At 32.4% G+C, this 18439-nt stretch overlaps 1 protein-coding gene across 2 annotated transcripts; it reads left to right on the top strand.

Annotated features, from left to right (window-relative positions):
• Positions 1-310: 310 nt before the first annotated feature.
• LOC117116068 (NLR family CARD domain-containing protein 4-like) lies at positions 311-17014 on the top strand. 2 transcript variants are annotated; one of them, XM_033260010.1, is made up of 5 exons: positions 311-896; positions 7323-7382; positions 9757-9792; positions 11131-11223; positions 12755-17014. In XM_033260010.1, the coding sequence occupies exons 2-5, from the start codon at positions 7346-7348 to the stop codon at positions 15538-15540; spliced, it is 2952 nt and encodes a 983-aa protein (XP_033115901.1). In that variant the 5' UTR covers positions 311-896; positions 7323-7345; the 3' UTR covers positions 15541-17014. The 2 variants fall into 2 exon arrangements, with proteins under 2 accessions (XP_033115901.1, XP_033115900.1); XM_033260009.1 differs by lacking the exon at positions 311-896 and adding an exon at positions 5145-5239.
• Positions 17015-18439: the final 1425 nt, after the last annotated feature.

Raw genomic sequence — 18439 nt, 5'->3', positions numbered from 1 at the left:
AAAATGCGGCTGTATATAAACACATTAGCATATTATAACGAAAATGGTCGCCGATATAAACATAGACGAGTCTAGAGAATAAAGTGTGATAGGAGAGGAGTTGTGAAATGAGGACTGAAAAATGACAGAAATCGATATTCAAGCACACTGGAGTTTTTAGTACACTCGATTTCGGGCACGGTCGAGTTTTTAGCACAGAGAGAGAGAGGGGGAAGGACTAGTATTGATCGAAAGTTCTAGTATATATAAATATATAAATAAATAAATATATATATAATATGTATACACTCTGTGGTTCAAATAAGTGCCGACCTACTGTAAAACCTCGAATAGAAGTCCAATGGGCTTAATGTCGAGAAGAAGCCCATCTCGAATTGAAGCCCCTCTTTAGTTTGCAAAAGTAACCTCGAGAAGGAGCTCATGGCCTTCTTTTCAAGATGGCATCGGCTTTTGTTCGAGATAGTACAGTACATACATATTTTTTATCCGAATTGTGTTGCGTTCCTTTACGGGAGGGAGTATCTCTCTCCGACGGAGGTCAGTGTCTTCAGGCCCCATTGACGTGACCATTGCTCGACCTGACCTCCATAGTAGTTACACCCTTTTTATGAATAACCCAAAATAAAATACTGATTTAGTAGGTCTAGAATATAATAGCTTTAAAACTTAGGCATACAAAGGAAGTACAACACAAAAATATAAAATATTCATTACAATGAATACATTGACCTCTCGTTGGAAGTTAGTAATCCAGTTTCTAGCACTGGCATATCAGATTTGCTCATACAGGTAACACAACATATTTTGGGTTCGATGGAAAAGCTGCTGGAATTTAAAAGATTAATTGTATGTCTTATGTGAACAATTAGATAGACTGATATCAGAGTTGGTAACATGTGAGTAGCATTAATTTATTTTTTATGGATAAGTCTTTCACACATCTACAATACTTGTTTTATCTTCTTTAACTTTTAGCAAACATAACTGAATTATGCTGGCTTTCTTGGGTTATTTTTTAAAAATAAAATCAATCAATAAATTATCGACTAATCAATTAGTCAATAACTGGTTTAGTCAGTCATCCATTCTGTAGACAGGCCTAATAGTGGCCCGGGAGAGAAAATGTTGGGCCCCTTGCATATTAGTAATGTATACAATGTAAAAAATATCGTGTGAATATTTAGCAATATACGGTAATCAACTAATTTTTTGCACACACATTTTTTATTTCAATATTTGCGTGCAACGTACAAATTAGGTCTATGCATAAATCGTCGTTTGCGTACGTCCATTTCATTACAGCGTGCAGATAACATACTTAATGATAAATGTATTGAACCAAGTTCCAATAAAGATTTTGCATATAAATAAGCATTGTCAAATGATCATTCAATTACTCGTTATCAGGGGCGGATACAGGGAGCATGGGACTATCCCCTATCCCCTAAAAATAGAGAAACAAGCTAATAGTCGATTTAAATTCTATCAGTGTCTATGGTCTCAAAAGCATTTCTAAACAAAATCTTAACACCACCCCCGCTCGGTGATTCGCTTGTCGCGTGACCTCTATCCGGACTTTCCTCTAAATTCGCCCCTGGTTTTATTCCATAAGGTAGGCCTACTATTCCAATATTTAAATAATAAACTCTATTAACACTACAAAAATCAGCAGGTCATCTTTAGATTGAGATCTAAAGTCTCTCTCTTGTAATAAATTTATTGAAATGAAAATTCACATAAAAAAATTAAACAATTTAAACAGAGATACCGTAGGTATTCAACTAAAGGAAAAGCTACTGTATAATTGAATTCAGGCAATATTCTAGAAAGGTATTAATAGTGTTAATTATGTTAAATGGTTAAGGTGAAACAAGTTGAGATAATGTATGGAAATAAATTGACAATAAGAATAGATTCTACTAAAGAAAAAAGATAATTGTAATTCACATAAATGAAAATATTATTGTTATTATCCATGTTTGCATTTGTTATTTAAAACTTTGTTTTTATAATTTAGAGAATCGTGTTGCTTGTACATAAATACAAAGATGAAAATGATATTGAATAAAGGTGGGTTACCCCACAGAAGAGAAAAAAAAAACACTACAAAAATCCAGAGACGGACAGAAACTTACTTTCCACATGATAATTGTAGGCCTACGACTTCTTGATCACTTTTTCTTCGGGTTGTCTAATAGGCTTGAAAATACCAATATAAAGACGGTGCCATTTTTGTTTATGCATGTTGCGAAACATTTTGGCTAGGATGATTTTTCCTGGTCCAGTTAAGAAATGATTCAATTTAGGGACGATCCGGAATAGGGTGTACAGTTTACTAGAATTGTATGGTACTGTAATCTAAACACAGTTACAATGAGTTCCAGGTATCTGATTTAAATTAAGGGCATCTGAAAGGCGCAGACTTCTGCAGTTTCGTTTTTCCAATTAAAGCTGCATTCACATCGGACACGAACCGAAATCCGGATGCTTTTTAGATGCGCTGAACGCCATGCATCCCTATTCTTACTCACTGATTTTATTTTCTAATCGGTTTGGTAGGTCTTCGGATCAGAAAATTCGGATCCAGTGTTAATGCAGCTTAACGCATGTTTGACTGTGGGTAATCAATTGCTTCATTGAGATGCAACTGAGCTCAAAAAGTGTGAGGACTCAATCTGTACTGCAGTTGTGCTCTTGGCTGGTGTAAAACCACAAAATGCTAATTTTTATAATGTATTTGAGTAGAATACGAGTTGACGGAAACATATAGCGAAAATAACGGAAACTATTACGATATAACTTATAATAACATATGTCCTCATTAGTATCAAACGTGATATCCACAGTTTCCGTCATTTTTGTTTATGCATGTTGCGAAACATATTTTGGCTAGGATGATTTTTCATGGTCCAGTTAAGGTCTAGAATATAATAGCTTTAAAACTTGGCATACAAATGAAGTACAAAACGGAAATAAGAAATACATATTACAATAAATACATTGACCTCTCGTCGGAAGTTAGTTATCCAGTTTCTAGCAATATAATAATAACATATGTCCTCTTTAGTATCAAACGTGATATCCACAGTTTCCGTCATTTTTGTTTATGCATGTTGCGAAACATATTTTGGCTAGGATGATTTTTCATGGTCCAGTTAAGAAATGATTAAATTTTAGGGACGATCCGGAATAGGGTGTAACCATGAGGACCATTTAAAGGGAAACGTCACATAACATATATTACAAAAACCGCTTAACTGATCTGGATGAAACTTTCTGGAAGAGTTAAACAAGTAACAAGGAAGAAAGGTTTTCTCCTGCCATTGGGTCCACATACTTTTAGTTGCTGCCATATTGGCGCAGTAGCAAGCAACCCCACTAGGTACTTATTTATACTCCTGGGTGGGGAGAAGCAATGAAGACAAAGTGCCTTGCTTAAGGACACAAGCGAAATGCACAGCGAGGGATTAAAACCCCGACCATAAAGTTAGGAAATCAAAACAGTTGCGCCAAACCGCTTCCACAAGTTAGTAATTATGTAACAGAAATAGATTTATTCATACTATTATTACTTAATATGCAATTAATGTTAAAATGTATATGCATATGTATGTATCTAATGTATGTACCCAATGTATGTATCTAAATAAATAGCATTTAAAAACTAATGCCTTTGGCCACAGTCTGTTGAACACGTATGGATTGTATTATGGATTTTAACGGTCACTGTATCTTGTAGTCTATATTCTGATCTTAAAACAGTTTCATTTTTGAAAGTTAAGTACGTGGTGTAAACAATTAACACTATACCGTTATAAACATATTTACTTGCTTAGTATGACTTTAACATGGGAAAATATAACATTGTTATTTGTCTCACGACATAAAACGTTTACCCATGAAGCTAGATTTATCGCTCCCATTAAATATTGTGATATTCTCTCAGAATTATGTAAATGGCATAGTAAAGTTTAGAATAACCTACAGATTACTGTATTAAAAGAACAGTTCCAAATTATCATAAGCAAAATAACTGAAAAGAAAAGCGCTATACAAGCAACGAATAACAAGTAACAAGCAACTTAATACATATCTTTGTTGTTCTTAATATTTGTTCAGTATTTTATTCATTATTATTATTATTATTATTATTATTATTATTATTATTATTAGGCCTATTATTATTATTATTATTATTATTATTATTATTATTATTATTATTATTATTATTATTATTATTATTATTATTATTTTCTTCTATTTTTTGTCTTCCGCAAGGGTAATTTTTAACGACTGAAAAAAAGTATCAGTTGGATGTTATAACCTGTTGGTCCTGTTACATTTTTCAATTTACAACATTTTTTATGTTCATACGGTAAAAACGTTCCCAAGAAATGGAAAAAAAAGAAATTTTTTGGCGATAATGGGCACACAGGAGTGGCCAGATGGGCAGTGTTAGGTCTACTATAAAATGTAACACCGCGCATAATAACACCAAAAATCGGAACAAGGGTGTTACAACACCCTTGTTTTTTGGTCGCCAACCTTGCATTATAATGCAATGTTTCTAAGACCATGCTTTACATAAACTGTGTCTAGTCATACGGATATTATCACAAGTAGGCTATAACCCATTAATGTTTTCACACTCTCTTGACTACCAAGGGCTTTTAAAGTGATTTTGGCCTACGCAGTATCGTTCATTCACGCATTGAACTCGATACACCACTGAACTCTGTTTCGCGAGGGGAGTCAAGCATGCATATTCATGTATATTTAGTTCACCTGACTGACACAACTCAGCGCCCTCTATAATTTCTGCTTTAACAGTATGGGGAAAAAATAATGCAGGACGGGACGGACCAGGGACCGCCCGAGCCCCTTGGAGAGGGTGCAAGGACGAAGGCTCCAGAAACTCCTAAATTGCTCGACCTAACTTCCATAGTGGTTACACCCTTTTTGTGAATAACCCAAAATAAAATACTGATTTACTAGGTCTAGAATATAATAGCTTTAAAACTTAGGCATACAAAGGAAGTACAAAACGGAAATAAGAAATACATATTACAATAAATACATTGACCTCTCGTCGGAAGTTAGTAATCCAGTTTCTATCAGTTTTGCTCATATAGGTAACACAACATATTTTGGGTTCGATGGAAAAGCTACTGGAATTTAAAAGATTAATTGTATGTCTTATGTGAACAATTAGATAGACTGATATCAGAGCTGGTAACATGTGAGTAGCATTAATTTATTTTTTATGGATAAGTCTTTCACACATCTACAATACTTGTTTTATCTTCTTTAACTTTTAGCAAACATAACTGAATTATGCTGGCTTTCTTGGGTTATTTAAAAAAAATAAAATCAATTAATAAATTATCGACTAATCAATTAGTCAATAACTGGTTTAGTCAGTCATCCATTTAGTAGACAGGCCTAACAGTGGCGAAACGACGAGATGCACCTCAAAAAGTGCGAGGACTCAATCTGTACGGCAGTTGTGCTCTTGGTTTGTGTAAAATCCTAAAATGCTAATTTTAGAATGTATTTTACTAGAATACCTAACATAGGCCTATGACCTCATTGGTATCAAACGTGATATCCACAGCTGCGAAACATATTTTGGCTAAGATGTTTTGTCATAGTCCAGTTAAGTAATGATTAAATTTTAGGGACGATCCGGAATAGGGTGTAACCATGAGGACAATTTTAAAGGAAAACGTCCCCGAGCAGATATTACAAAAACTGATTTACTGATCTGGATGAAACTTTCTGGAAGAGTCAAACAAGTAACAAGGAAGAAATGATTAAATTTTGGAGACGATCTAGATTTGGGGTCATTTAAAGTGCTAAACATCGCATATCTAAATATCTTAAAAAACTGAATTATGATCTGAATGAAAAATAAAATGTTTTGTCATGTTCAAAGGAAGAAATTATTAACTTTTGGTGATGAGCTGGAGTAGGGTGTGGATAGGAGGAACATTTGAAGGGAACTTCCCAGACCTAGATATTAAAAAAAAATCAATAAATGCTTCTGAAACACTTTCTGAAAGGGTTCGTCATGCCCAAAGAAAAAGTATGCAATTTTGGTGACGTTTCAGAGTAGGCAGTGGTGGCTCTTGGATATGTTTTTGGGGGCTAAGCTGTCTGACAGGAGGACTTGAGCTCGTACGCCCGAGCTGGAAGAAGTTGAGAAGGGTTCCCCCTCCAAAATGAGGTTTTTTAAAAATAGCAACCTCTGGATGGCCGGAAATGGCATTCTCAGACTGTGACAGACATGTGTTGGCTTGGTGTGGGCCTATTTTTATATTTTTTATCGTCTGACTGCCCGACGAATTCTGTCCGACGGGGGGGGGGGAGGGGGCTTGATCCCACTTCCCCAGCTGGCGCCGCCACTGAGAGAAAGGGTGTACATGTGGAGACCCTCAAACTAGAACGGACCAGACCTATATAATAAATATCTCAAAAACTGCTCAATTGATCTGAATAAAACTTTCTAGAATGGTTTGTCACGGTCTAAACTCCAAGGAACAATGATTGAAGGCTCTCAATGGCTACCGGATCGCACTAAAACTAAAAACGCATTCGTGGTCTAGAAGTTGGTTATGATGTTCGCTTTGCAAGCGACATGCACCGGATCCTGGTGTTGGTTTTTTTTTTTTTTTTTTTTTTCTAAAAGAAAAGATGCGTGGAAATTTTGTTCATACAGTCGAAGAATTAAAATGGCCGATGTATACGCCAGTGTATTTAGTTTTATATACATTTCAACTCTTTGTAGATAATTTTGCTTATGATAATTTGGAACCATTCTTTTAATACAGCAATCTGTAGCTTATTCTAAACTTTACTATGGCATTTACATAAATCCATCTAGCTTCAGGGGCATACGTTTTTTGTCGTGAGAAAAATAACAATGTTATATTTGTTAAAGTTATGGCAAGCAAGTAAACATAGTGTTAATTGTTTACACCACGTAATTAACTTTCAGAAATAAAACTGTTTTAAGATCAGAATTATAGACTACAAGATACAGTGACCGTTAAAAACCACCAGGCAATCCATACGTGTTTAACAGAATGTGGACAGTTTTTAAATATTATTTTAACAGAATATAAACGTATCAGGTGGATGTCCAGTATATATTTTGAAGTATATAATGTTATTCTAATGAGTAGGCCCTATTACATTTTTAAAAAATAAAACATTTGATTTTTTTCACTTGGTAATTCAGTGCATTGTTTACAAGATGGCTTAGTTATAATAAATTTTTTTGTGGAAAGTAAAAATAATAAAAAGCTCTTGTATTTTTGTAGATTCATTTGTCACAGAAGAGAAAATGGAATCAAAAAGTTTATGCTGTCAACATGATCGTGGTAAGACAAGCACATTTCATTATCAAAAAATGAAAAAGAAAAGAAAAATGTCAATATTAATTAATATGTAATTATAACAATTAGATGATACTTAAGGAAAAAGTCAAATGACATATCGGTACTGTATATATGTGTCATTTATTGTAAATTGTAAAATAAAAAACAACCCTAAATTAAACGATGGAAAGCACAAAATAGACCTAGTCTTTGTAGGTTAGATAAGCCTACAGCCCTAAGCACCCTAGCCCACCCCGCATTGTTAAACCTACCCTATGTATTCAATATTGTTATGATTTTGTTTGTCCGGTATTGTTAACCTAGCATTCGATATTTATTTATTTCGGTATATAATTTACATTCGACAGCGAATGGCTGAATTTGACTGCATTACATTAAAAAATATATAATAGAAATAGAGGCATTGAAATTAAATACAATATACATTAACATTACAAAATTCAAAAGTTCTATATACAAATTCGCCAAAATTACCAAATGAAATATATAAACATCAATGTCCTTAAACATGGTTCATTTTGGATATATACAATTATGAATATTAACATATTAAAATATATAGGCCTAAACACTAAACTAATTTAACCTATTAATGATAATACTTTACCATTAATTTTTAATTAAAAAAATCAATTAATAAATATATGTAGATCACAATCATTGAAATTGACTAAATTTGCCCTCAAACGTTATTATTAAAATTAAATCTGCTAGAATTGTTTATATTGTTAGTATTAATATTAAATCTGCTAGAATTGTTTAGATTAATTACTGGTAATTAATTAATTAATAATAATAATAATGATAATAATATAATAATATAAATAAATAATTTAAAAAGAATGAGATATTGATATTATGTACTTTACTCCCGAATGCTATCCTTCGATATCAATATTACCAATGTTTGGTGGCATCGGTAACACCATCCACATACATGCAGACACTCCTGTTTTGGCCGGGAGACTCCCGTTTTTGTGAACTGACTCCCGCTCAATTATTTTTCTCACGTTTTTCCACATGCTCTCCCAGTTTAAAATTGCATATATACCAGTTTAAAATTGCGTACTTATATATTAATATCTTTTTTTCAAAAATATACTATAAAAAACCTCAAAATTTACGTTGTCTTTCAATATTTTGCTCGGCCTGAAATCGTTTTTAAATGAAGGTTAATAATAATTACGACTAATACTTATATAAGTAATAGTGACGTAGTTGGACCATACCTTACGTCGAATGATTAGACATGAAGTTAAAGTTGCTAAAATACCGGTCCAGTAATTATTCATATTAATTTATGCTCAAGTGTCGAATCCAGATAATAAAAAAATCAATAATTTTATTATTCAATACACATCATGATTTATCCTTATAATACTGACGCTAACGGTTAGCAAGCGCTATCGGTTAGCAAGTTGAGGGCGTTTCTATCATCAACCAATCACACGTACACGTTTACAATTTCCAGTTTCTTATTGGCCAGTGATTCGATCATCATATTGTTGGCTGTCTCTTATACACATCTAGATGTGTATAAGAGACAGCGGTAACACCATCCACATACATACAGACACTCCTGTTTTGGCCGGGAGACTCCCGTTTTTGTGAACTGACTCCCGCTCAATTATTTTTCTCACATTTTTCCACATGCTCTCCCAGTTTAAAATTGCATATATACCAGTTTAAAATTGCGTACTTATATATTAATATCTTTTTTTCAAAAATATACTATAAAAAACCTCAAAATTTACGTTGTCTTTCAATATTTTGCTCGGCCTGAAATCGTTTTTAAATGAAGGTTAATAATAATTACGACTAATACTTATATAAGTAATAGTGACGTAGTTGGACCATACCTTACGTCGAATGATTAGACATGAAGTTAAAGTTGCTAAAATACCGGTCCAGTAATTATTCATATTAATTTATGCTCAAGTGTCGAATCCAGATAATAAAAAAATCAATAATTTTATTATTCAATACACATCATGATTTATCCTTATAATACTGTACATACAATAGCTAATTAAAAGGCAAGCTTTTAGGAAATGTAATGGGGACACACCTCTCCCTCCACCCCATCCAACAGGCCAGGGCTTTCGGTGGCGCTTCCCGCCAAATACTCCCGTTTTTTACCATCTAAATGTTGGCATATATGCATCCATGTATTCGGTATAGATATGCATTTTAGCGCGGCATCATTAACAACTACTCTATATATTCGCATCTGCATTGGGTTGATGAAATTATTAATAAATTTCTAAGATAAAATATAACTATTATAACTGAAATAATTACAACTTAATGTAAAGTTTATACTGTAATATAAACTTATATTTTATTATGTTTGCAGATAAACAAACCGAAAGGAATGGATGTTTTGAGACAGGTAAAAACAATGTTATTGTTAGAAAAATTCCTGTAATATTAATTCTTAATTTCCGGCTGTTGTTGTATAGTTACTTTCTCAGAATAGTAATTGTGTAGGCATATGTGTATTGGTGTTTTGTTACAATGCAAACATGCCAATAACGACGAAACGACGGTGATGTTGATGACAACAATGACCACGACGATGATAATGGTGAAGATAATAATAATGATGATGATGATGATGATGATGATAATCACGAATTGTAAATATACATGTCACTGATTTTAACCAATTTGAATTGAATTTATTTCTATGGATTGAAGATACTTTGGTTTAAAAAAAGTATTTACTTCTTTCTATTAATAAATAAAAAATAATAATCTACACGATTATATTAAATGGAAGTACAGAAAATCCGATTATTTCGATTTGGCAACTTTTTTCTATTTTTACCTACGGGACACACAACATCACAGTTTTTAAATAGTTACCTAGATTAAAATACGACACGCGTTGACAGATTATTTAATAATCTTTAGAACGAAAGTTTATAGAAAATGTTTCAAAATTGTTTGTAATTACAATAAATTCATACCATTTAATTGATATGTTTATATACAATCTCTTTTATGCATACTTCAACTTCAACGACTAAAGTTATTTTCCACATTTTCTTTGCTGCACAATCCCTCCACATTAGTTCTGTTTGCTTTTTCACAATTATTTTTCTCCTTTATCTCGCACAGGACACCCAACACTAGGATAAGATAAAAGCTTTATTAATCCAATAAAATACAATTATTACTAATACTGGCACTGTTAGAAAGTTACATAGCAAACAACGGTCAATTTTATTACAATGATGATGAGGGCACATCTGCTGACTAGCAGTGGTCCTTTCCGGCAGTACTGTATCAATCAAACTATCAGAGGGGCGGCATAACTATTATATGCCTGGTTCTCACAAGAGTCCTAGTATCCGGATAGGGAGATAACCGTTAGCGCTAACCGTTAGCACCTGCGTGAGAACGCCCGATCGATTAGCGCTAACCGTTAGCGGTATAAGGATTACCGCTAACGGTTAGCAAGCGCTATCGGTTAGCAAGTTGAGGGCATTTCTATCATCAACCAATCACACATACGCGTTTACAATTTTCAGTTTCTTATTGGCCAGTGATTCGATCATCATATTGTTGGTATCCGGATCGGGATTTTCTTGCATGGACGCACGGCAGCTAACGGTTAGCAGGATCCGGATCCTGCTAACCGTTTGCTGCCGTGTGAGAACACAGCAAAAGTTAATGTTAAGTATAACATCATAAGAGGTATAACATCATGAAATTTGTTTTCTAGTTGCAGCAACTGCAACTGGACTAATACTTATAAACCCCAACATTGAGAATATGCATGTGAATATTAACACACCTGGGAACCCGAAGAACGAAGGTAAGATACCTACTATTTAAAATGTTTAACGATTTAGTTCCATGAATTGATGCGATTACCTGTTGTGGGCCTACACATGTTATGTTACCAACCTGAGATAGTTGATGCATTGTAGAGTAGTAGGGCCTACGTGTTAATAATAAACTTCATATGGACTATATAAGTTGTTCCATATATCTAAGAACATTCATTGTAGGCCCTATTCGTTTTTTACCCATGAATTATTATGAGTTTATTGATCAACTTGAATTCTGGTTGGAAACAAAATTTTAGTCTCAACCATCTAGTACTGTACCTTTGATTGAGTGTATATGAAATAAGTCGATTGATTGATATTAGATAAGTTAGAACTGTGAGTAGGTTCACACTTGATTGGTTTAAACCATATTTAGGTAATCGTATTCAGTTTACATGTATTGATAGAGTACCATCAAATAATTATATTCGATGTGGAATAACCACAAGGTTCAATAATAGGTCCTCTTGCCTTTCTACTATACATTAATGATCTTCCAAAATAGTGTTTCACAATGTAAAGTAAGCATGTATGCTGATGACACAGCAATATATTATTCATCAAGTTCACTATTCAAAGTATAAATACTGTAATGATCTAGAAGCAGAGTATAAGTGGTTACAGCTAACAAACTTAGCCTAAACATGGAAAAATCATAATTTATAATTGGATCAAGACAACGCTTAGCAAATGTAACTACAACTGTAAATAAACAAAACGGAAAGGACCTTACTATAGTACACTCATGTAAGCATTTGGGTGTAATTTATATAGTCTAGATGAAAATAAACAAATAAACAAGTTATTGATTGCAACATTCTAGTATACAAAATATTAAACAATATGGCACCCGTCTTATCTAACTTATGTTTTCCCTTTAACTAATAATTATTACGATTTTTGTAAAAGTATCTATGTATATATCTAAAAAACCAAGAACTAATTATAAAAAGGAGAAGTATTTCATACCGCGGAGCTATTGAATAGAACAAACTAAATTCAGATGTACAAACTTCAAATACTTAAAGCATTTTCAAAAAACTTATTTTATATTCCTCAATGTAATGTTAATGTTTATAAATGTACTTTTTTTCTGTTTAGAGTAAAATAAAATATACTGTTCTTATAAATTACTTTGTAGAATGTAAATTACATTATTTTGTTATACTGTATTAACTTTTTCTTTTATATTGTATGTTTTGTAAATTTTATTCATATTTTGTTTTCTTTTTTACCATGACCACGATGAAAAGCAGCATGTAAATTGATGAGTTATGTTTTCGTGAATAAATAAAGCTTGACTACTACTGCTGTTGCTACTGCTACTGCTACTACTACTACTACTAAATTGACTGATTGATGGACACACACACTAAATCATTAGACTAAGTGTGTGGGATGATGTTTTTATTTATATATTTTATTTTCAGTCAATATATAAAATATTTATTTACAGATGATAATAATACCAGAAATTATCATCTGTAAATAAATTTATGATCAATTTAATTACAGATGAAACTATCAGAAATTATCTGCTTGAACGAATGAAAATGCTGTGCAGCAAAGCGAACCGGGTCACTCCAGCAACATGGAATTCTTATCATGAAGTAGACATTGCACACATGTTCACTGACTTGGAACTGCTTAAAGAAAATAAAGAGACCAAAGTAAAGAAGCCATTAACATTTCAAGAGGTTTCAGATATTATTAAATGCACACCTGCATGTCGAGTTTTTATCGATGGTGAGGGGGGCATTGGTAAGTCTACACTTCTCAGATTTTTAGCATACAATTGGGCTAATGATCTAGATGAAACTTTTAAAGGAAAATTGATATTTCTTGTAAAGATCAGAGATATTAACGAAAGCATTTTGAGTACAATTTTGAAAGGCATCGACGTTGAAGAATTTGAATTGAAAACTGAACTGAAACCAGGATCTGAGATTATTAAACGATTCATAGTGAAAAATGATCATGAGATAGTGCTGTTACTAGATGGATTAGATGAATTGGAAGACAATATGAAGAGTCCAATAAGCTTGTTCAGAAAAGAACAATTGATAAACAGCAAAGTAATAATTACATCACGGTCAGAATATGAAAATGAGTTTGTTAAAGTAAGTGATGTTCATGTAAATGTGAAGGGATTTAATGAAAGAAATATCGAGAGGTATATTAAGAAATACTTTGAATACCGCAAAAAGCCTAAACTGGGGGACTGGCTAATTAGTGAGCTAATTTTGGATGAAAGCAAAAGGACAGATAGCAAGCAATTTGATCCTCTACCAATTTGTAAAAACCCAATGTTGCTTCTTAGTGTATGTGCCATTTGGGAAGATAAACATTACCTTCCAACAGATAAATCTGAACTCTTTAAAGAAGTATTCCGGTGTATATTAAATATGTACATTGATAAACATGAGGTTGCAACAATGAGAAAAATTTCAATCTTTGAAAGAACTCCAGTGAAGTACATACACGCTATGCTTGTACTGGGAAAATGTATGTATGAATCTCTAAAGACAAATAAGCTCTCCATAAACAAAGCTAATATGGAGGGGAATAAAGAGGAGGTTGAATTGGCTTTAAAACTTGGATTTGTTTACAAAGATCCACCAATTTACAAAGATGACTTTGAAGACGTGTTTACACCTCCACATAAGTTGATTGTCGAATCGTTGGTAGGATTTTACATAAGCAATTTATGCAAAGTCGATTCCTTAACTGGTGGGTTTGAAAATCCAATCATTGAACTAAATCCATTAGGACTAAATGAATGGGAGGTGATAAGAATTAATGAACATTTGGAGATGGCGCGAATGTTTGCTATTGGCTTTCTAGGAGCTGAAGCTGGCAAATTTCTAAAACTTTGGATAACAGAAAATTTATCAACATTTTCTCTAATGACATACTTAAATCATGTTAAGGAAGAAAACAGGATAAATGTAGAAAAGACGATAACTGACTACATTTCTGAACACAGTTTTGAAATGAAACCTCATATTCTTGACATATGTAATTCTCTGTGGAGGTGTATCCATTACATTGACCCAACTGTCAATGAAAATTGGACTTTCTTGCAATTGATAAGAAAGGCTAAGGATTTTCAAAATCAGATCGCGAGTCTGTTAAAAAGATCTCAATTCATGAAGATGCCACCTAAATTTCTTGGAAAAGTGATAGCTCATTTATTCATTGCTTTTAATGACCAAAATGTCTTGTTTGAGGACAGTACTCACCTACGTAATGAAGGTGTTGTTAATGTTTTACTGGATGAATTTCATAAACTTAGTTTTCAATATGAAATTTCTTATTTGATAAACAACTCACTTCATCCGTTATTATTAACTCACATACTGTTCCATGCACCAAACATATCTGTCCTTAATTTAAACAACTGTCTTGTAACAGGTAGTACAATGAACAGATGTTCCAAGAAATATCAAAAAGGTGGCGTTTTCAAATTAGAATGTCTTGATATCAGCGATAATGACCTAAGTGCAATCGAGGGCGCCTTACTAGCTGATTTACTTATCATGTCTCCTAATCTCCATGGACTTAATATAACGAATTGTAGGTTATCAGGATTTGTTGTGAATGATATGGTCAGAATCTGTACTAGTATACTTCGTGTGCTGAATTTAGAAGAACTTTACATCAGTAATAATGATCTGAGTGCTATTAAGGGCGCTTCACTAGCTAGTTTACTTGGCCTGGCCCCTAATCTGAATTATATTGACATAAAAAAATGTAAATTATCAGGTTTTGTTGTGAATGATATGGTTAAAATATGCTCCAATAAGCAAAATATGTTTATACTGGAAAAACTCAACATCAGTGAGAATAACCTGAGTGAAATTGAGGGCGCTTTATTAGCTAGTTTTCTTGTCATTTGTCCTAAACTTAGTACACTTCAAATGAGTAGGTGCAGTTTATCAGGTGTAGTTGTGAATGATATGGTCAGAGAATGTTTGAGAAAAAAGGAAGTTTTGTTGAAATTAATACATCTTGACATCAGTGATAATGATCTGAGTGCAATTGAGGGCGCTTTACTAGCTGATTTACTTATCATGTCTCCTAATCTGTGTGGACTTAATATAACAAATTGTAGGTTATCTGGAATTGTTATGAATGACTTAGTCGGAGTCTGCACTAGCAGAAATGTTGTGTTGAGTTTAGAAGAGCTTTACATCAGTAATAATGATCTGAGTGCAATTAATGGCACATCGCTAGCTAGTTTACTTGGCCTCATGGTCCCTAATATGAATTGTATTGACGTACAGAATTGCAGATTATAAGGTTTTGTTGTGAATGACATGGTCGGACTATTTTCCAAGATGGAAGTTAAGTTGTCAATATTAGAAAAACTAAACATTAGTTATAATAACCTGAGTGCAATTGAGGGTACCTCATTAGCTAGTTTGCTTGACATTTTTCCCACACTGAGAACACTTCGAATGAGTAGGTGCTATTTATCAGGTGGAGTTGTAAATGATATGGTGAGAGTATTTTCTAGTAGAACTTTGTTGAATTTAGAAGAACTTAGCATAAGTAATAATAATCTGAGTGCAATTGAGGGCGCTGTACTAGCTAGATTACTTATTATGTGTCCTGAATTGAGTACGCTTGAAATGAGTAGGTGCAGTTTAAGAGGCGGGGTTGTGAATGATATGGTAAGAATCTGTGTGAGTGAGAATGTAATGTTAGGTTTAACATGTATAGACATCAGTAATAATTACCTCTTCAACAGCGCTTCACTAAATGGTTTACGTGCTATGGCTCCTGATCTACATACGATTTTAATAGGTCATTATTCCAAAAAGTGTGTATGCTTATGATCGATTGTAGGCTTTAACATCGGTGAAACCCGGACCTGGACAACGTGCAACAGAAAGTTTTTATGACTTATCTTGTTACCACATCCAAAATAAGACAAAATCGGACCACCCGAAAGTGACTAATTGTGGAGTTAAAATAGCGTTTAAGATGCTTGCCTTATAATTTGGTTTAGCATCGTTCCATCCTGTTAGTGGCGAGTGTTGCTGTGGGATGTGAAGGAATTAAAAAAACAAACCAAGAAGTAATAATTCAATGATGGTGGCCCTATTGGCATAAACACTAATATCCCAGAAACCACTGACCGTACATTGATTTTTTTGGTATCTAATTTTGTTCAGAATATATACTGTATCTATTCTTTCTCTATGGTCTAATGAAATAGTTTATTAAAAAATGTTCAGAAATGCTGTTTTTGAACTTAGGCCTATTCTGCAAGGAACCTTTGTATCTTGGTAATCATTGGTACTAGAGAGTTCATTTTGAAACTTTCTACAAATAGTGGTTGCTCAGATATAGATGCCTTGCAATATGCAATAAAGGTCATTGTTATATTTGTGACCAAAGGCCTACACATGTTTGGTTTGCGATCACGGCTTGACATGGAACATTAAATGTTATTTGTGGCTACAAAATTTTGGTACTTGACAACAAATAGTTCTACATAACTGAGTGTGCAATTTTATATATTGAATATTTTCATGCTCAGATCAAATTCCTAAATTTTATTATAGATGCTAAATTAAAAATTATGGGTGATCATTGCTAGCGCGAGTATTCACCTTTGGGGTTGAGGTGTAAAATTATTTTTTAACCTGAAAATAGTGCTTTTAATTGCTGAAGGAAATTAGACTAGTGTGTATTTTAATACTTTGGAAAAATAATTGTAAATAATTTTATATGGTAATAAATATTTATTTTGTTGGTTGTGAATTTTCAAATTTTAAATTAATTGCAATGATGTAAATTAATAATGATAATTATATTTTTGTAGTCTTTCTATTAATATATTTGTATTTAACTTCATTGTATAATGTTGCATATTTTTTAATTGAATTTTATCATCTTTTAATGTAAAGCGCATTTAACAGATATTAATCTGAAAATGCACTATATAAATAAATAATAATAATAATTATTATTAATGTTCTATATAAATAAATATTATTAATAAATGAATTTGACTTCAAATTTTTATATGCTATTTTACTGTATCTGTATGTATCAATTTAAATTTTGTCATTAATGTAATTTTTAATAATCTTGTAAATTATAGTAATATAATAATCTTAACATTGTAAATAATAAATTTTAAAAACATAATACAGTAATTAGTAATTAATGTATTTGAATTTTCAATTTTATAGGCCTACATATGATCCCATTTTCTTAATTCCTATTGGTATATATATTTTTTTATCGGTTCTATTTTTATAAAAATGCAATATTGTACAGTATATTGTCTTTTCAAAATTTAATTGTAATTGAATTGTGAATTTATTACATTTTTAGGTAATATTTGAATTTATGTGTCATTTGTATTGTTTCATATTGTAAATTCAGTTATTTCAGTCTTCTACTGCTGACATTTTATGTTCTCATACCTGAATAAAATAAAAATATTATTATTAATGTTTTAACATGTTTTTAACTACATTTTAATAATTTCAACTATTTTTTCATATCAATAATTGTCAGTATATTATGTTTATTATCTATTTTGTTATTTTTAGACAGTGTAATGTATAATCAATCTAAGTTTTGAACCATGTTTAACTTTTGTTTGACCAGTCAATAAACCTTGAAATCTTGAAAATGGTCAGTGTCCCAGGACCCTTTCTTTTTGTAATTTTCTGAAAATTGGCAATAATAGTAAATTTGGGACTGGGCATGAGAAAGGTGTAATTTCATGAGGGGCTAAAATCAATTTGCCACCAAAAATGGCATGCATTCATGTTTAAATTGACTTTTTATATTTTATTGCATTGTAGTTAAGAGATTTATATCTTTATATGATTTGTATTGAAAGAGGGCATTTCTTTAGAGCCACCTACTCATATATTGCCAAAGTATTAAAATAGAAGCGCCTATGTAGTTCTGACAAAATTTTTAAAAATTCTATCAATTTTGAATGGAAGAAATGGACTATTAATATTGTCTTTGTAAGACGAACTAGCACCTTAACTGTCAAATATGTCAAATACATAATTAATAATGGGATATTCCATTGTTATGTTTATGTGTCTGTCCATCTAAGAACCTCAGTGGGGTATCTAGGGGGATGCGTGGAAAGGGGATGTGCACGCCCCTCCAAAAATTACTCGCGCCCCCAAAAAATCATGGTCAAGTAGTTAAAAATCA

Source organism: Anneissia japonica, unplaced genomic scaffold (assembly GCF_011630105.1).
Source record: "Anneissia japonica isolate Jap-2015-1 unplaced genomic scaffold, ASM1163010v1 scaffold287743_len2803612_cov181, whole genome shotgun sequence".
NCBI classification, from domain to species: domain Eukaryota; kingdom Metazoa; phylum Echinodermata; class Crinoidea; order Comatulida; family Comatulidae; genus Anneissia; species Anneissia japonica.
Note: the sequence above shows the minus strand (reverse complement) of the source record. Positions and strands in the feature narration are given on the sequence as shown.

Excerpts from the sequence above, each read along its gene's own strand:
- LOC117116068 (XM_033260010.1), top strand. The coding sequence starts at position 7,346 with ATGGAATCAAAAAGTTTATGCTGTCAACATGATCGTG. Across the intron at positions 7,383-9,756 it reads ATGCTGTCAACATGATCGTG|ATAAACAAACCGAAAGGAAT; the intron begins GTAAGACAAGCA and ends TTATGTTTGCAG. Across the intron at positions 11,224-12,754 it reads TGGGAACCCGAAGAACGAAG|ATGAAACTATCAGAAATTAT; the intron begins GTAAGATACCTA and ends ATTTAATTACAG.